This window comes from Rousettus aegyptiacus, unplaced genomic scaffold, assembly GCF_014176215.1.
Source record: "Rousettus aegyptiacus isolate mRouAeg1 unplaced genomic scaffold, mRouAeg1.p scaffold_m13_p_1, whole genome shotgun sequence".
NCBI lineage: Eukaryota > Metazoa > Chordata > Mammalia > Chiroptera > Pteropodidae > Rousettus > Rousettus aegyptiacus.
This window is the reverse complement of record NW_023416284.1, coordinates 130,163,923-130,187,979: the sequence shown is the minus strand read 5'-3', so window position 1 is coordinate 130,187,979 and position 24,057 is coordinate 130,163,923. Positions and strand designations below refer to the sequence as shown.

At 32.4% G+C, this 24,057-nt stretch overlaps 1 protein-coding gene across 2 annotated transcripts in view; it reads left to right on the top strand.

The window, feature by feature from the left end:
• RNGTT (RNA guanylyltransferase and 5'-phosphatase) overlaps window positions 1-24,057 on the top strand; it is a 235,902-nt gene that overhangs the window by 109,988 nt on the left and 101,857 nt on the right. For both annotated transcript variants that reach the window (XM_036220097.1, XM_016140623.2), the window contains exon 12: window positions 6,894-6,962. In XM_036220097.1, coding sequence (XP_036075990.1) covers window positions 6,894-6,962 — 69 coding nt within the window. The remainder of the gene's footprint in view (window positions 1-6,893; window positions 6,963-24,057) is intronic.

Genomic DNA, 24,057 nt, shown 5'->3' with positions numbered 1-24,057 from the left:
GTATCCACAAAGAAAATATTCACCTATGCTGCAATCTGGATAAACATTGTACATAACATTTAGGAGAGGTTACCCTGGAGGAATGAAAAGAACTTATTTTTTCATTTTACACAGCTTCTTGGGATAGAGTACATTCCATGTGTATTTTACCTAACCACTACATATTGTTTTGTTTTTTTTTAATCAGTCCTGTCACTGTACTATTCACTTTTTATTTAGCACACATTTGTTGAATTGTGAGCTTACCGAATGCCAGATTATTGTAATAGATGTTGAAACAGTAATAATAAGGTATAATTCCTAACCTCAGAAAGCTTACAGCTCAATTTGGTAGTCAGACAATAAAACAGGAATAGCCTGTGATGAAGTGAAGCACAGGGTGCTATGTGAATATGTCAAAGGAGCTTGTAACCTAGACTGAGAATGCGACCCCCTGGTTTAGAAAAGCAGTTAAGAACATGGACTCTGGAGCCAGAATGATTTGGGGTTCTTAGTTCTTTTCTGTGTAACCTTGGGTAAGTTCTAAACTCTTTTAAAAATGGGAATAATAATGGCCCCACTTCTTAAGATTGTTATGAGGCTAAAATGAGTTAATATATGTAAAGTGCTTAGAAGAGTGCTTGACAGATGATATTATATATGTTACCTCTTCCTGTTCTTCTCATTTTTTTTCATGGATACGTAATTAGTACTCAGTTAATATTTGACTAAAACCATGAATGAAAGACAAAATGATAATTACTTTTCTGTTCCCTCAGAAGTCTTTAAACATCTCTATTAAAAGCACTTTCTGTGAAATTACTTTTTTATGTATATTTAGGTCCATATTAACCAGCAGTCATAAACTGGTAGGCTCCAGAAAGTTTAAGCTCATACAGTGTTTAAAAATATTCAGTTTGCTTGTAGATGATGATGCCCTCTCCAGTTTGTCATAGTTCTCACTAGTCTCTATTATTTTGTATTCAGTCCTGTTCAGGTTCATGACTTGGCACCTATAAGCATTTGAGTTTGTGACCTCTACACTAGACCCTGACACTAGTTCTTCCAGGATAGAGACTGATTGATCTCTTTTAAATCTCAAACATGATACAGTGGTTTTCAGTTATTGGCAATAAATGAATGTTTGTTGAATGATTAAATGATGCCTCAATCATGATATTAAAAAGAAAAATTGGAAATCCGGCAAAAAAGAACTTTAATTGTTCCATGAGGATGAGTTTGCTTCTACTTTGTGGAATTATGAGGCAATTTTGGTAAAAATAAAACTAACAGCCACTAAAAATAATAAACTATATTTTCTAGAAAAATTTTGTTTTTAGATTTTCTTTAAATTTATTATTATTTATATTTGCAGCACCTGGTCTTCCTAGGTGGTCGCCCATCCATGTACTAACCAGGCCTGACCCTGCTTAGCTTCTGAGATCAGACATCGGGCTTGTTCAGGGTGACATGACTGTAGACTGTGGCTCCACTGGGGCGTGAACCCAGGACCTTCTGTGTGTAAAGCAGACATGCTAACTGCTACACTGTGGAACCACATCCTGTTTTTAGATTTTCTGACTGGTCAGATGAGATTCACCAGAATTATTATGCTTAATTTTAATTTCAGTAATATGGATTAATAAAAGAGCCAATAATAGTATTCCAGAGACTTTAAATTTTGCTTAACTCACTTTAATGATATACTTGTTTAGGCATTGTTAATAAGTAATAGAAATCAAATCATTGTTTGTAAAAGAAGATAACGATATTGACTTTCTGTTGAGCAAAAAGGATGAGTTTCGTAGAATGATTTTATACTGATTAGAGGAATATTTAGGGCACAGAAACATTGGATAATCTTAACCTAAACCAGAAATTAGACTTCGGAAATGAAAAAGAATGAAGGGTAATTATCCATGTAAGTGGAAAAAATTTCCATTTAAGGAGGGGATTTGTAAAACTAAACCTTGAATATTAGGGGAGTTATGAAGGCACATGAAAAATCAGCAGATATAACTACTGTATTGAGTCTTGTCAGGCAGTCAGTTGAGGCTATGTGGGAATATTTGCTCAGAAAACATCTGATGTGAGTAGAATAGTCCAGAACAGAAAGGTGGAGATAGTTTATTCTTTTATCATTTAATAAAAGAATATTATTTTTCTATACTATAATGAATTGATGTTGCCAATTTCCATTCCCAATTACATTGCAGAATCATTTTCTTCTTCATTTGTAGTCATAAGCTGTCATTTTGGTTATTTCTAAAAGGTTCCTTTCTATGCTTTATAGCTTTACAGTTTCCATTTTGTTTCTCATGTTTCTAATTTCAAGCTCTTTTGCATTATCTGTCTCTGCTTTTGCATTTATAATGATTTGGTTTTGAATTACTTCCTGACTCATAGACATAGAAAATGTCAGTTCACAGTCAATCACCTGTTATAACTTTTGTCAGTTCCACTAATCTTTGGTCAATGGAAAGTTAACATGTCTTCTGTAGGGTATTTATGATGGCATTCAAGTAATGTGATTACGTTCATAGATAAGCAAATATAAATTTTATAAGTAAAGCTTTATGAAATACTACATGCTTTGTTATAACTATTTGATATGTTATATCTACTATTTTACCTTTTTTCTAACTATCATCTAATTATATTTGGTGAAAAGTAATCAGGAAAATTGTAATTCTGAAAGGGGATACATCCTAGCATCTTTAGAATATTCACCCATATTCCACTTTAAAGCTTCTCCAAGGTTATACAGTTAATATTTTTAAAGTAGGGTATCTTTTTTTTTATTTGTTCAAAGTGTTTTGGAAGATATCTTGAGTAATTAAATAGAACTGTGTTTCTGAAGAAAGATTAAGAGGGAGAAATGGCCAGTTACATCATTGCATTTAATATTTTTACTGCTAAATTAAAATTAAGGTTTTATATGGGCACATTGGCTTAAGGTTATATTCTCATTGGGTCCCCAGTATTCCTAATGCTAACTGTGTTTCTAGCATTGATTGGTAGTCAGACAGAAAATATCTACCCTAATGAACACTGAATGAAATTATGTTTTTATTGAGATGTTATCAACCTACAAGTTATCTAAAAAAAAACTCAGCTTATCACTTCTTATATAAGAATACCAGTGCAATTCAGAAATCAGTTTTACTTAAAATACAGAAGAGGAAAAGAATAGAATAGCTTGAAAGCATATAGGACATTCTGTTTTAGAATATAGTATCAGAGACAAAATAAATGAGTTTTAAAATTATTGGATATTTAAATTATTAAAATAAAACCTGAACTTTCAAGCCATGGTATTTTAACAAAGTATTGAGACTCTTGGCTCCTTGGTAACTGTGCCTGACTTATATTCTTCTCTCAAGTGCTATCCATCATCTTTGCTTAATACAATTTACCCATGTTGGATTAAACATATTTATGACTCTAGTTTCTCCATTTCTTTGAAATTTTTATTACAATAATTTTATTCTGATTTAGACATTTTGATTTTGGCATCTTATCCCTGGCTTTATTCCTACCTTAAAGTTTTAAATCAGACAAACTGCTTTCTAATTACAACTTCCATCCTTAAAAACTGGTGAGATACTTCAAGACATTTCATCAACTTTGCCACCATCCAGTGAGCAATGGCAGTGCCCTCTTCAATAATGTCTGGGTCTTAGCCTTAGGGAAAGTGGTCCTCTTTTTTGGGGATACAGTCTCAGCCCAAGTGGCCCCTTCTATCTGTGATCCTAAATTTTCTAGAGTTCTTAGTTTCTTAGGTTGGAAGTTGATAATGATTTGTAACCTTCTTTCTAATTACCCAATTGATGCAATAAATATTCCTATAAGCACACTTTAACTGCATCCCTCAGGTCTCAATCTATTGTATTTTTGTCTTCATTAAGTTTGAAATAATTTGAAATTTTCCTTTTGATATCTTTCATTTGCGGGTTATTTAGAAGTGTGTCATTAAGTTTCTAAATATTCAGGAACTTTCCAGATATCTTTCTCTTACTGATATTTAATTCATTGTGGTCAGAAAACATACCTTGTATGACTTTGACCTATAAATGTGTTCTATGTACTTGGAAAAAAAGCATTTCTTCCTTTTGTTGGGGAAAGTGTCTTATAATTGTCAACAGGTTAGATTACTTCAGTGTTCATATTCTTACTGATTTTCTGTGTTTTGTAAGTCTTTTCAAGATGTCTTTACCATCGCTCTTTGATTCTCAGTTCTGTATTCCCCCACTTTTTCCTATTTATTTCAATTGAAAAAAGGGCTGTATATTTTTCTTCATATTAAGTGATTTCTTGCATTTTCATTTTTCTCACTTTTATAGTTTTCATCTCTTTGTTGAAATTCCATATTTGTTCATACATGTTTTCCACCTTTTCCTTTAAAATGTTAAAGTTATTTTAAAGTCTTTGATAATTCCAAAACATGGGCAACCCCTGTGTCTTTGTCTGTTGATTGCCTTATCTAATTAATGCAGGTCATTATTTTTTTGCTTTGTATGTGTGCGTAGCAATTTTTCACTGGATGCTTGACATTTTTTCCCCCCCTATATGAACACTACAGACTGAGCTAAATATCTTTGTGCTTATTGTAGGCATACCTCTTCTTTCAGATTAATATGTCTCATTTTGGGGAGGAGGGTTAGTTGTTTAATAAATTCTGTTCTGTATGTAGATGGGTTTATATACATATAGATAGATAGATTAGATAGATAGATAGATAGATAGATAGATAGAGTTATCTTCAGTGCTCCAGACACTTCATAATTTCTTCAGCAGATGACTACTATTGGAAGGATTGGATTATAAAGTGGTTTTCCTCAGTGTTCTGACTTTTAGTGAATTTTTAGTAGGCTCTCCTGGCTTATCGGACATAACGGTCTGTTTTCCTGCTCTTGTGCTCTCTCTTGTATGTAAATGACTGTTTCTTGTCGCTCATTATCTGTCTCATGGGGACTGTGTGTTTCTCTTAGTTTTCCTTCTGAAACCTTAGTATTAATAGTGTTATTAAGTTGACCGAGCACCTGAGACTAAAGGATAGATTTTTCGTCAGCCCAAACTTTGCCTTGTGTATGTGCGATGTTTTGGCAGGAGCAAGTTTTTCTGCTTTTTTGTCAATGTAACACCCTTGGCTGTTTTTGGCTGCTTATATAGGTAGCTACACATGATTTTATCTCACATGGCTTTTGCTTCATATCAGGAAGGGTCTGGAAAGTAGGAGGTTTTTAATGACTGTGAGACTTTCATGTTTGTTACCCTGCCCTCAGTCTTTCCTGTGAATCCTATTAGAAGCCTGGGGAATAGAGCTAGCGAGTGAGTTTGGATTCCTCTTGTGTTTGGGGCTTTCAAGTATTCTAACTGTTGCACTAGCACACACTTCGTTTTATAAGAATTGATCAGACTTCCAGTTGTTTTCTTTGTGCTCACTATGATGGCTCCCATTTTGTTCTCTTATGTGCTCCCATAGCTAAATCAGTTCATATGTCTTACCTTCCTTTGGAGGGGCTTGGCATTCAGTTTACCTGGTTTCCTGGAGACCTCAGCCCTCTGGTCACCTTAACAAAAGCTATGATTTTATAGATTATCTGTTTTATCATTATTATTATTATTATTATCAGGTTAGAAATGATATTCTCTTGCCACTTTATACATTGTAAGTGAAAGTGGACCTTTCCCTTAAACCAGCCTTTTAGAGATAACTTTCAAAGGAGCTAATCAAGATTATAACTATAGATCTATAGAGTGATTTAAGGGGGTAAGAAACTTTCCTGATGTTCAGTTGGCACTTGTAACTTGGGATAATATCTGTAGTGACAGTCTCATGTGCAAATTGAAGTATACTATAATTCAGAGACAGCAGTGAAAATAATGGTAATGTGTTAAATGACTTAAGTATTGGCTCCAATAATGAAGACAGTGATATAAAGAAGATGCCCATAACAAGTTGGGTAAATTTTCTTTTAAGAATTGTGACTGCGAGAAAAGAGTAGTATTTAAATTCTACATGTTATTTTTACATATATGATTTCAAATATGAGTAAATAATGTTATACACTATTAATGACATTTTAAAATTTCATCTCTTCTCTGAAAAACTCCCCCGCTAAGAATGTTACCTCCTTTTTTATGCATCTTATTCACATAGTACATGTTACTATACATTTAAATTCTGTAAGTTTTAAATAATGATTGGAAGACCTATGTATATTTAAAACTACTTGCTCAGAACTAATTGGGCCTGTACCTCTGCTCTTTAGTAGATAAGGGGCTGAAAAACCTTTCATTTGTATTTTGTACTGTGTATCTGCTGTAGTGCAGTTCTTTGCTTAAAAAAATATAAAGACAAAAACAAGAAACAAAAGTAAGACAAAAAGTTAAGTTAAAAAATTTTTCTGCTTTAGCGTTTGGGGAAAACAGAGATAATGGTTTTGCATTCCCCATGTCTGAGCTGGCTTGCATACAGATTCTCAGAGGATCACTCTACCCTTCCACCTGTCTGTCTCATTTGTTGTGTATATTTATTTTTTATTCATTTGTTACTTCCCAGAGTTTCTGCTTTTACTTTGTCTTAGAGCTCTGTCTTCTTTTGGTGCTGGCTCAGCAATGCATTTAAAAATCTGTTTTTTAATACTTTTTCATCATATTAGTTGTTGTAGTTATGACCGTTGTTTAAGATATCTAGCCTGCCATGGAATGGAAATTTTCATATATTAAAAAAAAAAAAATCTTTGACTATATTAACCTATATCCCTCTGGATCACCCCCTCCTCCATTTTGCATTTCAGTGTTCAAAACTTACGTATTAAGAAGTTTTTATAAAGCGTACAAAAAATTAAAATACTTTATGTGATTATTATATTATTATATTTCTAAAAATGTATATGTTTGTTTTATAGCTGCTTGAAGGAAATTTTGCCAAAGAAGTCAGCCATGAAATGGATGGACTTATTTTTCAGCCTATTGGAGTAAGTTCATTTATGGGGTATGTGTGTGTATGTAGTGTGTGCGTATATATATATATGTATGTGTGTGTGTGTGTATACCTATATATATACATATATATACATATATATTCATGTATATGCATATATAACACTTTCCTCAGACACGTTTACTTAAAATTGATTTCTGCTGTAATTACTGCTTTTTCTTAAAAAAAATTATTCATTGTAAAATAATTCATTTATACTAAATATATAATAAAATGAAGATTTTTGCTTTTCATTCAGCTTAAGAAATAAACACTGCTGATCATTATTCAAGAAATTTAGTTTTTTAATATATTTAATTTTCTTATTTTCCTCACAAAATGAATTAATGTTCCTTTACTAGAAATCTACCAATGATATTATATAAATGCTTATTTCTTTATGTAAGTCAATATACCTTTAAGTATTAATATTTCTAAAACTTCATTTTGCTCTGGATGAATAAATTAAAAAGTTATTGATACTTGAAGACAATAACAATTCTTTGAATATTTATTCCATGTCAAATTTCTGAAACTCCTGAAGAACTTTCACCAACTTAACGGTTAAATCATACATTGGGAGTAAGTTTTGCTTTACTCTGTAGCAGGGTTTCTCAAGCCCAATACCATTGACATTTTCAGCCAGATAATTCTTTACGATGAGGAGCTGTCCTGTGCATGATAGGATGTTTGGCAGAATCATTATTTTGTACTTTCTAGGTGCCAGTATTACCTCTCCCTCCCACACCCCAAGGTTTGACAACCAAAAATATGTACATTAACTGCCTAATTTCTCCTGGAGAACAAAGTTACCTTCACTTAAGATCCCATGCTCTGTAGGGCAATGTTTCTCTAACTGTGGCTTGTGGACAAGGAGCATTAGCACCACCAAGAAAAGTTGTCATAAATGTCTCTCACCCCAGAAGTACTGACTAGAAACTCTGGAAATAGAGTCTAGCAATTTGTGCCTTAACAAGCTCTCCACATGACTCTGATGCATGTTCAAATATGAGAACCACTACAGTACAGGTGTTGGATTTCATGTGTTACACCTCATCATATATTGCGCTTTGCCCTCACCAACTCTGTCCTTAGAAATTAGGATATTAGCTAGTTGTGAAGTTACATAGAGACATATCAAACTGGGTACCTGGAGAAAAGGGAAGGGAACTAATATTTTTGAGCAGTGTATTAAACACTGTATTATATATGCTTTACATACATAGGAAACTGTGCTCTTGTGCAAATTTAGGTATAATGTGATATGTGATTGGCTTCTGTCTTCCTGTCAGCCTCCCTTGCCAAACAGGTAGAAGGAAAATCCTCTGTGGTTGAAAGAGGAAGAGATGGAGGAGAGTTAGAAGCTCAGGATAGAAATCGTAGAAAATGCTCTCTTAGAAAAGTGGAAGTTAGACCTTTGAGTTTCAGTATTTTCCAAGTCTGATTTCCCTAGATTGAAAAAAAATATATTCAAAATATAATAGTAATTACAATAAGTTTTATTGTTTAAACTCATGATTCAGACCCATGCATATGTGAGATTTTGGTGGTATGTAAGAACAGTTGCCTGACAAATAAGTGAGTCTCTGGTCTAGTATAGTCAGTTGATTTATTAGTTTGATCCCATTCTGGTAACCACTTTTATTACAATGATTTTGTAATTGCTATCTGTTAAGGCAAGTGTCCCTATTCTTTGCTAGGATTTTCTTAAATATTTGTGGACATTTGGTTTCACATGTAAGTTTCAGTATCAGTTTGTCAGGTTACCCAAAAATTCTTGTTTGGAATTTAATTGGAATTGCTTTAGATTTAGATTAATTTGGAGAAAATCCATGTTTTTACAATGTTAAATTATCTTCTCAATAAGGTATAGCTATTTTTCAGGTCTTTTTCTGTTCTCTAATCAAGTTTAAGTTTTTAAATTGTTAATCTAATTCCTAGATATTTATTTTCCCCTTTTATAGTAAATGTTGCCTTTTTTATTTGAAACTTCTGATGTATTGTCACACTATTGAATGAATTATTATGTTGATTTAGCAATCTTGCTGAACACTCTTAGTTTTAATATTGTCTAATTTTATATATTGGCTGGGACCTCTAGTACTAGTTTAAATATTGACACTCATCAGATGGAGGAGAGGGAGATATTTGTACCTTATTCTCATCCTCAAAGAGCATGTGGTTAAATATTCTCCATTACATATACAAATATTTACATTTGAGGTTTTTGGGGTAACATTGGTTAATACATTTATGTAATTTTCAGGTGTACATTATAATTTGACATCTATATATTCTATTGTGTGATTACCACCCAGAGTCCAGTTTCCTTCAGCTACCATATATTTGATCCCCTTTACCCACTTCACCTTCCCCCAACCCCCCAGTTTGGATTCCCTTTACCCTGTCTACCCAATTACATATATTTTTGATAGATTTCTTTAGATAACTTTATCATGTTGAGTAATTTTTGTTTCTGTTCTTACAAAGGTTTTTTTCTCCCCCAATTATAAATAGACTTTGAGAGTAAACGAATGTCTTTTCTATATCTATTGAGCGATTATCATGTCATTTTCTTTTTTATGACATTCATGTAGCAAATTCCAGCAATTTTCTCATATTGACCCATCCTTGCATTCTGGGATAAGTGCTACTTGATCATGATAAATGTAATTTTTAATATACCTTTGGATCTGGGTATAATAGTTTCTTGAGGATTTCTTCTATCTTATTCCTTACAGTTCTTTTCTCATTTTTGTATATTCAAAATAAAGTAGGTAATATTGTGGAAAAATTATATAAGCTCCAAGTAATGTATAATAATACATTCTCATGTTATTAAAAGTCAATTAACATATCATGGTTTATACTGAAAAATAGATCAATGTCTTCTACCTTTTTCCACACCCAAAATGCCACTCCTAGGAGGTAATAAATTTCTGATGTTTTAGCTGGTTTTTTCCTTATTTCTGCAAATCTATGCTGTTCTTTCTTGGTTTTCCATTTTATATGTGATCTGCTTCCTTTCTGCTACTGAAGAATAGAATTAAGCTCTTCTAATCCCACCAACACTCCCCCCCCACTTCTCCTTTGTCATCCAATTATAATTATATCACGTTTGGTCTAAATGAATATTCAATATTTATATTTCTATGGTGACATAAATATTATGCACATCCGAGTCAAGTAACATAATACATTTTTATTTTTTTGGAAATTTTTTTTTTCTTAGAGCTAAGAGTTGCCTTATATTTTCATTTCTTATGGTATTACTTCTTCTTCCCCTAAACTCTAAAGAACTGTTAAATTTTTTTACTACAGTTAGATCAGATAATATATCTAGTCCAGTTTTTATTTGAAGGTATTCTTTCTGAAGCTCTCCATTCTCCAGTCTTGCTGCATAGCTTTTTCTTCTTGGGATTTCTCTTCATTTGAGATAATGTCATCCTATAAATTTCCTATCTGCAGAATAAAAGTTACATTTTTTTATTATTCAAATGAAATAGCTTGGCTCCCTCTCGCCCCCCTTCTAAATCATGATGCACTGCAGTATTGCAAGGATCCCTTTCTTCTTCCTAGGTTCTTTCCTAGGATTTTTGCCTTATTCCATTCAAGTTGTCCTGATTCCAGTTACCAGGTTCTAGAAAGGCGAAATTCTGATGAGTTCATAGATTGACTATTTTTTGTACATTTGCTGCCTCTATTAATATACACTGATGCTGCTGAAGATAGAGATTTGTAAGTTAACTCTGTTAGTCTGATGATAATATATTAGGGTATAAAGGAGATGGAAGAGTAGTTGCGAGGTTTCTTCTGTGTCACTTTAGGCATGACCACTTAGTCTTATCGCTCTTTAGGAAACACACATACACAGGAACATGACAAAATGATTTCTCTATCATTGCTTTTAGACCAGCTTGGTCAAAGCAATTTCTAGCCTCATACACACCTTTGTGTACAATTAAATCTTTTCCATGACACTCTAGGTCCTGGTCACTAATCTGGTCTCCCTTCCCTGAGATGAAATCTCTCAGATTCTCTAATGCAGGTAACGATTAGCTAATGATCTCATTCTCAGTCCTTACCAAGAGAGATGTAATATTGTGACTGAAAAAAAGCAGTAATTTGGGCCTTAATGAGATCTTGGATTTCTGTACATACTCTCTCCCCTGTTCTCCATTCCATAGAGTTTATGAAAGAGTGGTTAGCTTTTGTGAAGCCAAAAATGTTTTTCCATCTTTCTTCGTGAACAGTTGTTACTAAATTGCCAAATATCTTTAGAACTAAAACAGATCACTCAAATGGTTATTGTCAAAGCAAAAAAGATCTTCAGGATATCTTGCTGTTTTTCACACTAGGTAAAGAAGTAGCTACCACCTCACAATGTACCTGTTAGTTATGTTTTTATCTTTCAAAGCTATGGACTTCATTAAGGTTATTTCCTTTCTTATTTATCTAGATGTGTTCAGTGTCTAGGATAGAGCGTTTGGCCCAATAGGGCTTAGAAAATATTTGTTAAAAAAATGAAAGTATATTCTTATGATTTTCCCTAGCCTTTTAGATTTGACTGGTTTTGTATTTTACCAATGTAAGCAAATCATCTTTTAAATGTATAGCTATTTTATCCTCCTTGTTGCACATACATGTGTATATGCTAATTAATGCTGCATCATTTTTTCTTTAAAAATTTTTTTCAATGACTTTCTTTAAAATTCCACCTGTTTCTTTGCAAAGAGTCCAGAATGCAAACACTCATTTTTCATGAAACAATAACATGAGCTTTGCTACTTGCATATTTTTTTCAGAGACTTCCCTATGGTTAGAAATGGCTTCTGGTTGAGATAAGCCACTAAATATTTCTTTGGTTCTCCAGTTCTTCATCTGTAAAATGTATAGACTATAACGGTTTATCTGTGAAATTTTTTGGTGATCATGATGATTAATGTGTGTGAATATAAAGCAATACTTAAGAATTCCTTCTTCCTGCCAGTATCTGTGAAAATGTATTAGATAAAGAATTTTTAATAAAAGAGAGGGTAAACTTTTCCTATTTTGTTTTCTTAAAAACAGTGTATCTCTTAAATGGAAATTTAGATAGTTGCAATAGATCAAATTGACTGTTTATAAAGTTTATTATCACTATTACATGACTGTATTCCTGTTTTTTTTTTCTGCCATCACTTTAATGGACTTTTCACTTTTATACTTTACATCCAAATTATTAAAATTGTACAGTATATGGAATGGCTCCAAAAGGTCACAGTTTGTTCATCTTGGCACATTTATTAATTTACCATAACAGATTCTTAGTTTAGTGTATATATATATGGAAATTTCACTTCATTAAGAAATGTTTCACAGCTGTGAAACAATGGAGGCAATTTTCTTACTCATGCAAAATTTCATTATATTCAACTATGTAGCCTTTGTTATTTTTTCATTATTTTGCTTTTGCAATTTCAGTATGATTTTTTTTATTATGGTGACATTGGCTAATGAAATCCAGTTTTCAGTTATACATTTCAGCAGTAAGGCATATATATTGCATTGTGTGTTCACTGATCATAGTTAGATTTCTTTCTGTCACCACATATTTGACCCCTTTTATCCTATCTACCTCCCCCTGCCCCCTTTCTCCTCCTCTCTGACAACCATTAATCTATTGTTCATGTCCATGAGTCTCTGTTTGTTTGTCCTGTTCGTTTGTTGCTTTTAGGTTTATATCCCACATATAAATGATATCATGTGATTTTCAACTTTTTATGTCTGGCTTATTTCGCTTAGCATGATTATCTCGAGGCCCATCCATGTTGTCGCAAATGATAGTGTTTCATCTCTTCTTATTGTTGAGTAATATTCCATTGAATATATATGTACCACAGTTTCTTTAGTCAGCCATCTATCGCAGGACACTTCAGTTGCTTCCATGTCCTAGCCACTGTGAATAATGCTGCTATGAACATCAGTGTGCAAATATCTTTTTGGATATGGGTTTTCAAGTCTTTGAAGTAAATACCCAGTAGTTGAGGGATTGCTGGATCATATGGTCAATCAATTCTTAGTTTTTTGAGGAACCTCCATACTGTTTTTCCATAGTGGCTGTACCAATTTGCAGTCCCAACAGCAGTTTATGAGGGTTCCTTTTTCTCCGCATCTTCTTCAACACTTGTTATTAACTTGTCCTGTTGATTATAGCTTTTCTAACAGGTGTGAGATGGTATCTCATTGTGGTTTTGCTTTGCATTTCCCTAATAGCTAGTGATATTGAGCATCTAATTTCAATCTGATTTTTGTATCCTTACTTACTGTATCCTCAGTTTTGGCGATCATCACAGGAGTGGTCCTGTGTATTCTATTTTCAGACTTTTGATTTGCCAAAGCCAGAGGTATACCTAGCTTCTACACAGATATTTATGACTTTTATACCTCTTTTAGAAAATGAAAATATAAGTTTCTATTAAGTAGGTGAACTTTAATGATAGTATACAACACTGTATTTATGATATTCTGCTAAAGAAAGCAGACATTAAGGTATATTTTTCCCATAATTCATGACAAGATTTCTCTTTATGCTTTCAAAGAAGGAATGCTTAAGTTTTTTCTCTCAGTTCTTTGGGATTGAAACCACTGAGCTTATACATTGTCATAAAGCTCCTTTTCTTTACCAAGTGAAATGGTCTTTTTGTGATTGCTGTTGCTTATAAAGACCTTGATTTTCTTTTTCAGCTGTTCTAAGTCTTCTGTCAGGGAGGTAAGAAGAGAATTGATTACAGACAGGTGTAGCTTCTTTTGGTGGGAGGAGATGTCATTTTAGATGGTCCAGGCCAGGGCATTAAATGATATTGCATCACACGATGAGAAATTTAGTACCGATCCGTTTTTTATTCATTTTCTCAGTTTATTAGGGGAAAGTATGTTTATTTCTAGTTTTTTATATCTAAGACTTGCTGATTTTTCCCTTTTCAGCAAAACGAGTGGGGGCCAAGTTTTACGCTATTCAAAGGGAAACATTATCTGCTAGAATTTAGTACTATTGATTTATTTCCATCATATTTAATTTTAGGACCACTTATATTTAGGGTAAGTGGCGCCATTTTCTACTTATGGTATAAATGGTATACAATTTGGTATGAAGTTACTTGAATATCTTTGGGGGCCATTTTTCAGCCTACTACAGTTATCTAGCTTGATATATTAACAACTAATAGCCATAGATCCTAATACCCAATGTAATTTCTGATTTTGTCCTTGTAAGAATCTGTCCTTTGTAAATTACCTTCCTTCCTTAGGCTTTCTGTTTAAAGTAAGTTCTGAATGACAAGTTTAGAACTCTTAATCAGGTCAAGAATCTTTTAATGTAAAATTTGTCAATATTTCTAAACTTTTCTTCTGGGGAAGTCTAAAACCTTTGGTGAACTCAGCTTTAATAATTAAGTGCAGGCAGGATAAGTGATAGACTCTTATGACAAAATAATACAGTAAATTAGAGGTAACTTGTATTTTTTTTATCATGTTAAAATAGACATACATTTTTCACCCTTTATTTTTAAATTGGAGTATATCCAAATGTGAGACTCTTATTCTTTACTTTGGAATGCTATAGCCTGTTCGGAGACCAAGCTTCTAGTCTCTTGCTTGGTGTGACGTTCACCTGGCTGTTAACATTCTTGGAATAGAGATAATGAAGGGACGAGGGTCCACTCTTCCAGCAAGTAAACTTTCACTTAACTCTCCAAATGTCAGTTTTCCTCTTCCTTTATTCCTGAATCTTCTGGGCTGGGACGTCTGTCCTTCATTTTCCTACAGAATAAATATATCTCCTGCCTTTTGCCTGGGGTGGAGGAAGGAACCTAGAGATTTAAATATTCCTCATACAGATTTTGCAGTCAATCTTTTTGTTTTCAGTACTATGCTTCACCTTTCTCCCCCCTTGAAACTGTCTCAGTATCTTTTTCATTATTACTTAATTCTTTCCAGGGAGATGCAGCATGTAGCATGAATTGGTTTACATTGCTGTCTTCCTCTGCAAGTACTTAGTATTCATTATTCTTTGCTCTGTGAGCTATTGACTTCACCATACTTGATGTCTTTCAAAAATATATTGACATGTTTTCTGCTGTTGTCTACTCTTGTTTTTCCTTTTTTTGTTAATATCTCTTTTCTGTAAGTCCCATTTTAGTGAGATTTTAAATCAAAATGGTTATAAATGTACATGCTTAATCCACTACGTTTATCAGAAAATCCCAGAACTTCTCACAATGTGGTGTTGTAACTCTTGGCTCCCTTGAACCAATAACGCATATAAATAAAGAAAGGGAGGTACTGTTTTGAGTGCCCAGCCTGGTGATCTGAGTGAGTCTACATGCCCTGAGGAAGAAGTCCTGGCCAAGGGTAGGCAAAGCTTGAGTTTTAACCTGCAATTCATTCTCTGATACCACAGAAATATTCCAAAAGCAAATGAATAGCGAAAGATGAAGAGAATTTCACAAGCATCTACTTATGAAAAAACTCTTAGCCTACATTTGTTTGGTGCCTGTTGCTTAAAATTTAGCAAGAAACTAATTCTGCTCCATTACATTAATTATAGTGAATGAACTGAAGTTGAATAAAAGGTAGAAGATGTTACTATTGTTAAAAAAAAAGAAAGAAAATATTTTGAATCTTGGAGAAATATTGAAGATTAGTAATAAAAATCCTGTGTTAAAGTGATGATTCTATTGAGGGCAACCCCCAAACACCAGCTTAGAAGAAAATTTGTTTTCCTTTTGATTTGATGTTCCATTTTTCATAGACATAACCGTGTAACACATCCAGAAATGCACATAGTTTATTACTTTTATAAGAAAAAGGAAAAGCAAAGTAATGGATTGTATATTCAGAAGAAATAAAGCTCAGAGTGTTTAGGTTTATAAAGAAATGTACCAGTATCTGATTATTTACTAAAATACAGAGTAGTCATCATGAAAGCCTTGGCTTAAATAAAGATTAAATTGCATTTACAGAATTATAGGAAATCAGAGCTGAAAAGATGCTTCAAGATTATATAACTCAATGATTTCAAAACACAAATTTCCAAAATTCTAGGTTTCTGTGAACTACCTCAGGGGACCACATGGAGGGATAGGTTATTAGGTAAGTATTCTGTTTACATCACAGAAGCCCTGATTTAATTTTTTATATATCGTACTAGGTAAGATTGTGTTTTTAAAAGGGCTTCACCTAAGAAATACTGTTTGAATCCACTGCTTTTTTGAAAGGTCACCACTGATCTCTCTTCACTGCAAAATCAGGATAATTTTTCAGCCCTTATTCAACTATCTGGTGATAGTCTATACTGCTAGTCACTGTTTCTTGAAATACTCTCTTCCATGGCTTCTATGATACCACATGCTCTCAGTTCCTTCTAGTCTTATGTCATTTCTTCTCTGTGTCATTCATGCTCTTCATCTTCTACTTGCTATTGGAGTTTGGAGTTTCGCAAGGCTCAGCGGCCTGGACCTTCATTTTTTTTGTTATGCTCTGCTCTCTCCCTAGAAATCTATCTCATCTATACCTGTGGCTTTAGTTATCACCTTAAAGCCTATGACTCAGACTTTTTTTTTTTTTAAGATCCAGATTTGTTTCTCTAATTGCCTATATAGCCTTTTTTAATTCCTCAAAAACACAAGAAATTTAATACATTTTAAAGCTGAACTCCCATGTACTCCCCCAACATACAAACTGTACAAACCAGGGAAACATACAAATTGTACAAATCAATCCTTTTCAGCATTTCGTGCCTCAGTTACTTAAATGAGAAAGCTAGATGTCATCTTTGATACCTTCCCCCTCTTTCATCCCTCTAATCTAGCTTTAAGTCTTGCTTTATCTCTGAAGTATCTCTTAAATTATTTCCTTTTCTTTCTGTTACCACTGCCACAACTCTAATCTGACATGTCATTAATTGCCTCTTTCCTGGATAACTGTATTGACCTCCTAACTGGTCCTGCAACATCCATTTTGTCTTCCTCTAAGCTTTTTTTTTTTTTTTTTTAATATTATATCCAGACTGATATCCTTTGTTCAGGTTAAAGACCAAAATTAGATTTGAAGCCAGTTTGCTCTTTTTTTTTTTTTTTTTTTTTTTACAGCCTTTTGGATTCCTTATGTGTTTTGCTGTTGATGCAAAAATAACTGATATTTTTACTTAAGTGTGACTTAATTATGTTATTTTATTCAGGGTTGTTAAAAATTTGAAATATAAGCTATACTTGACAAAATATTTAAATAATTTGAGAGAAATGGGTTTTTTTTTTTTTCAAAGAAAAAATGAGCTGTTTTAATAGAAACAAATTCTAAGATTTGAGATTGAAACTTTGCTCAAACTGAAGTGACCATTTTTAAAAAGAAGTATTTTCAAGTTGAATTTTCATCTATACATAAACCAGTTAGACCTGTATATATATATGGTTTTCAGTTTTACCATTTCAGTGACATTTTAAATTGCTGACCTTTTGTGGTTTGTCACTTGAAAATGAATATTTTAAAATGGCCATTTGACATTTTGATATGATATAGGTATTAGCTTTTAATTTAATTTACAAAGGTGATAATACTTATTTGTTTACAAGCTTTTACAAGAGGATTTTAATGGTATATAGCATAGTAAATATTCGTAGCAATTAATTTCTAACCTTTTACAATCGTATTTGTTTTATTGTTGTCATCTGTTGACACTTTTTAGATAAGAATTTTGTGCCATTAATAATCTATCACTATAAATAAAAAAGTTATATATAATGATTTATAAAATAGAGATAATAAAATCTTGAAAGTATTTTTTTTGTTTTATTTAAAAAGACTTTTCTTGTTTTATCTACTGGCTATACTGTGATTAGTAAAATATTTAATTGTTTCTGTATTGAGTATAGAATATTTAATTTCTGCAATAATGATATAATCGGTTTTCTTTTATGTTTTTATCATCCTGATTTTCTGTAAGGTGGGTTAGCTTGATTTTATGTCTCTCACATCAATCATTTTGCATGTAAATTGAGTCAGCTTTGATTTTAATATTGCGTTCTTGTGAAATATTAATGTTTTTATTAAATCTTTACTACTTCCAGGTATATTGAATGTTATGGATAGATTGTGAAATGAAAATTGGAATTAGTCTAATGTCTTGTCTTGAAGTACATGATGAATTAGAGTGGTTTTCCTCTGTAGCAGGGATGATGTTACCATGGTGAGAGCTTCTGTTGCCATGACATTTGCTTGCATATTTTGATAGGTCTTCAGTTGAAGAAGGGCTCTGTTTCCTGGCAGACTAGAAAAGTGTCATTCTGTCTTTTCCCAAAATGTGTTATTTTTTTATTGGAAAATACAATAATTTCCAAAGAATTGTAATAGCTAAGTGACGAGGAAGGAAACAACATTATGTTTATTTAAATTTTTTTTCTTTTTCAGCTTTTGAAACACAGCAAAATATTTTTAGTTTGCTTTGTGTAAGGAAGAAAAAGGAGAACATCATTTTCTAGTGTTTACAATAAATAAAATATTTGCGTTTCTATTCAATTTTGTTGACAAAATAAACAGCTAAAGATGAGCAATTTGTAATCAGTCTCAGCTGGATATAGATATAGAATGTTACTGTACAAGTAAAAGACACTGCTAATGATGATATATTGGTAGCAGAGAAAGGGGAAATAAATATAAATAAAGGACTTCACGAGAACGAAAGACTCAGTGAATTCAGAGAAGGTAAACAAAGTACAAAATCAGTTTTCATAGAAATGATACCTATTAAACACAGTGAATTAGGAGTAGTTCTTTTTTTATTGCCAATGTATATGTATGTTTAATGTTGAAACATTAGCGATAGATATTTTTAAAATTCTGTTTTAAGTGGTATGTTTTAAATTAATTCCTAACTAGGTAATACAGAAATTTTATCACGTAGTAAAAAAAATAACGTAGAAGAAAGCCTCCCTCTCACACTTCTCCCCTCCCTTAGTCATCTATTGTTGTTAGTTTTAAACTTACCTCTTCATGGTTTCTTTATGCATTTGTAAACAAATATAAATAGGTTAACATATTTTTGTACCCATCCCACTTTTCACAAAAATTAGCATATTATTTTGTACTTTGCTTTTCAGAATTTGTTCCAATCATATTTTTTAATGTATATTTGTTAGTGCTCTAATTTTAGTATCTGGGAACTTATTGGAATCAGCCAAAAAATAGAGCTTATTATCAACATCTTTCAACCCTTATATTTAGGGCAATTCACAATTTTAGAAGGAAATATTTAAAAGCATACACTTAATCATTTTAGAATAAAAATTAATTTTCCTTTTGTTGTCTAAGTTTAGTGATAACGTTAGTGGCCGTTTCTACTGGTAGAATTCATTTCGTAAAAACTACAAACCGAAATATTCTGAAAGTATGTATTTGGACACACTGTATTTATTTTTTTCTGCCTTTACGTATTTTTTTGTACAAGTTCCATTTATTTTTTGAATATCATATTAGGTGTTGGTGCTAATTCCTTGGGAAATCCAGTTAGACTAGGTGAGTGTGATCTCTTCATACCAGTACTGGAGCACAGAAAATTATTTTAGCCTTACTATACAGTACAAATTAGCAAAATGGAGGTTTACATAGTTAACGAGTAAAGTAATTAGGCTGATGTTAAATGTATCTAGAGTTTGATCAGCTATTGGAGACTGCTTTTATTTAGGTGTCTACTATAGAAGAGGAGAAACTGAGAGTCTGCTAGCTCTAAATGTTAAGATTTTATATCATGACTATACTTTGGGGAATTGAGTGAGAGTCAGTTCTGAGCTGTGGAATATATTAACTCATTCTTTCATCTAATAAATTGAGTGCCTACTATATGTCATATACATTGCTAGGTTTTGGAAATAATAGCAATGAGTAAAGACAAGATTTCTGCCTTCAAAGGCAGAAATATGTTTATTCATATAATATGAAGAAATTCATCATATTATATGTTGAGTTTATATTACGGTGTGTAGGGTAAAAGAGTACAGACTGATGGAGTAGGGGAGGCACCTTGGGGAGTAGGGGTAGGGTTAGGGTACATTTGGAGATTAGACCTCTGCTAAAGATAGGACAAGATACTTAGTTCAGTAAATTTCAACATATGGTGCCTGAGTGGTAGAGATTGGCTAAGTGGTTTAGGTGCGAAGAAGTTTATCAGGTTGTCTGAGCTTTCTCTTCCTTATAGCCAGGCTACTTGTCAGTTGCTTTCCCCTACTACTCACCGTTCCATAGAGAATGAGACTAAGAGTAATTAGTAGAAAACAACTTAACTTAAAATTAGTTTCTGTTGAAACAATTTTATAATCTCATCTCACGAGATCATCTAAACCCAGCCATTTAACCTTTCATTATATGCTTTTGGGCAAATGATAAATTTTATTTTGTTAATGGTAGAAAGATAGCTGTATTACTGTGATTTGAGAATTTTTTGCATAAGTTATAACTTCTACTTATCAGCTTATCTGTAAAAAGAGAATTTATCACGTGCTTTCTGGACCTTTTGTTTTTCTAGTATTCTTACCAAGGTATATTAACTGGTCTTGATATTAACTGGATATTTTCATTTAACCTTAATTTTCAGTTTCCTTATTGGTTATATTTTAGAATAACTTGTAGTTCTGTGGAACTGCCCGGATACAGAAACTGAAGCTGAAGTTTCAGAAATCTTTGTTTAACTATAATTTAAAAAAAAAGTTTCATTAGAAATATAAATCAGATTATTTTATATTAAAACAATGGCCTGAATAAATTAATTAGACTTGTGAATAATAGAAAATAATAATCTGACTAATTTTGAGTAATTTTTCCAACCTGAATAAACTAAGGCATCAGTTTTTAATGATTTTACTCACAAATCGCAACTTCAGTTTTCATAAGTAGTAGTAAAGTCTGAGTAAATGAGAAATGCCAGCAAGCTTTTATAAACAGAATTCTCCATTTTCTTTTCCTGTTTCTTTCCATGATAACGCTCTGCTATCTCTACCAAATTTGTGACTTTTCAGAAATGGAATGCTAAGTGATTGCCTTCACCTGTTTTTATTGGAAAATGGCTCTTCCCTCTTTATATCAATAAGAACAGCATTGAATAGTGAGAAAACTTAGCCTCAGACCACTTGAAACAAACTTTCCCTCAATTCAAATATGTTCCTGGTCCCATTGTTTAGAATTTTCTTGTAAGTTAACTGTTCTTCAAAATTTAATTCATGCATTTATCTTATTCAAGAAAACTTCCTTTACCCCTATATCACTGATTTCGATGTTTCTCTGTTGTACTTCCTTAGCAACTCTTGTTTATGTGCATTTTAGCATCTCTGTAATCTCTCTTGCAGATTAAAAGCCTCAATGTGGTTGAGCTCATCTTATCTTCTCCAATTTGTATATAATACTGGGCACGTAGCAGACACGTAGTGTTAAATGAACTTTTCCTCTGTGCAGGGTATTTATATGTCTTGTTTTGCACAATAGATATTTACTATTTGCTTCTCAGTGAAATACGGACAAAGAACCTAATCAAGTCACACACAGTCTAGAGTTGTTTTACTTTTTAAGTCAGTGTTACCAATTAGAATTTCTTCAGTTTTATTTAAAACTAAATGCTAGAACAAATAAATAAATAAATAAATAAAACTAATATTATGATCAGGGTGTGATCCTTGTGAAGAAGGCATTATGGTTTTAGTGTAGGGCCTGAAATATGTATTATGGTAACATAACTGATCACAGTTTACTAGTAGAAGTCAGAGTTGAACTGCAAAGCATTTAGATATCTCTGATCTAGATATTCTGTTTTAGGCAAGCAAAATTATATTACAGTTTTACAATCAAGATAGATGAAGCCTACACTGTGAACTGCTTAAAATCATGAAATAGGTAGTTAGTAAAGGTATAGAGAAACTGAATATCTTGTTCTCTTTGCTGTTATTACTACCATCTTCCTTTATATCAGCGTTTCTCAGCTTTGGTACAATTGACATTTTAAGCTGGGTAAGTTTTTGTTGTGGTGAAGCTACCCTGTGCATTGTAGGATGTTGAGAAACATCCACGGCCTCTGCCCACTAGATGGCAGTAGCACTCCCTCCCTTTCCCAGTGTGACAACCAAAGAATGCAGTCATTGCTAAATACCCCCTGGGGGGCAAAATCATTCTTTAGTTGAGACCCACTGCTTTATACAACAGATAATATCACTTATGCCTTCGTTTTGTTTTCTCTTTAGTTTAAGAGACTTCTCTTTGGCACATGGCCATCCTCTACCTCTAAGCCAGGGTCTGCTGTCATTTGGTAAATATATTCCTAAACACCTTTCTTTGTTGCCTGACATTTGCATTCATTACATTTTTGATGGTAATGGATATCTCAGGTTATATTGGTAATTGTTTTCAGATACAGTCTATCTCCAATTTTTTATTTGACAGCTCCCTGGTAAAAGTAAATATATTTCTATAGAACTAAGTATTGTATGTAATTAGACATGATTTTTGCTGAGGTAGAATTTACATTCTAATAAGTATTTAAATATATTTTACTCATGGAATAGAATTACAGTATTTTAAAAATATAATTTTCTAAATTTTTTTTATCATATATTCTATTAATTTTCAGAAAGATGTGTTGAAATTCCCAATAATATTAAGTCTAGTATTTCAAATTAACATAAGTTGTTTGGTGTGCAGTGAGGTGAGGAATGACTTACATTTCTGAATTATTGCTTAGAAAAACAGAAGAGTTGGTAAATGCTGTATTCTTATTATACAAGATTGAGTCTTGATTTTCAGAGAGAAGAATGTAAAGGATATTTAATATTTATTGTACAAATAATATATATTAAAATTCTTTTTAGAATTTGTCTTTAGGTACCTATTATAAAGTATTTTTAAACTATACAACCATTAAGCTTTCTTTAATAACTTGAATTAGTATTGGTTTCAGAGTGGTTTCATACTTATAGTCATATAAATAAATAGGGAACAGAAGTAAATAAATGATGGTCTGTTTGTAAGTATGACATCCCCTTGGCAGAAGTTGTGAATGGGATTGGAGTGGGATGCTTAACCCGTTCTCGCCTTACTCTTTTGTACTCGTCACTACCATAATGAACCACTCTTACTAAAAGGACTGTGACATTTCTGTCAGATATGCTTTATTAAAAAAAAGACTAAATTTTATCAGATTCTTTTTATTAACGGGTTGACAACTGGAAATTTTCCAGTTTTTATCATTAATAAAATAATTTATATTCAGCAACTCTAATTTATTTGTGATCATCCTGAGGATATACGTTACCTAAATGACTTTCTCAAGGTAAATAAGTCAATGAAAACTTCCATTAAAATGCTTTATATTTGATTTTATAGTCATGTTTAAACATAAGACTTGGGGGAAAATATGTTTTTAAATTTGCTGCAGATACAATGTCTTTCCAATCAGCTCCAGTGATTTATCTTTGTTAGCAAAACTTAAGTTATACTAAATTTGTCATTATATGGACTTCTGTTTGAAATAAGTGTTCCTGTTACCAGGGTTTTTGCAGTTTTTATCAAACTTATAAAAATCTGTTAGAGTGTAATTTGACTTGTATATTTTTAAAAAATATCAGTAATGAGAACACTCAACAGTTTTTTCTTCCTGAATATCTCATAGTGTCTCACTCCCACAATGCCCTCACTGAATCTGCATGCTCTCCCCTTCTTCAGTAGATCCTACATTTTTCTACTCTTGTGTTTTGTTCATATTTACTTCCTGCTGCAAGTCTGCATGAGTAAATATTACCCATTCTTCAAGACTTAAAGTGTTTGCTTGTCTATAATTAGTCCTTAAGCAACACAAGTAAAATATTTTCTTTTTTAACTATGTTCCCAGAATACATTAAAAACATTTTCCCCCTATAGTCTCTTTAATTAACATGAACAGTGTTGTACAAGCATTTTCCCTATTTCCAAAACTTTTACATCACCCCAAACAAATTCAGTAACCATTAAGCAGTAACTCTCCTTTACCCCGCCACCCCTCAGCTCCTGGTACCTCTAATTTACTTTCTGTCACTATATAT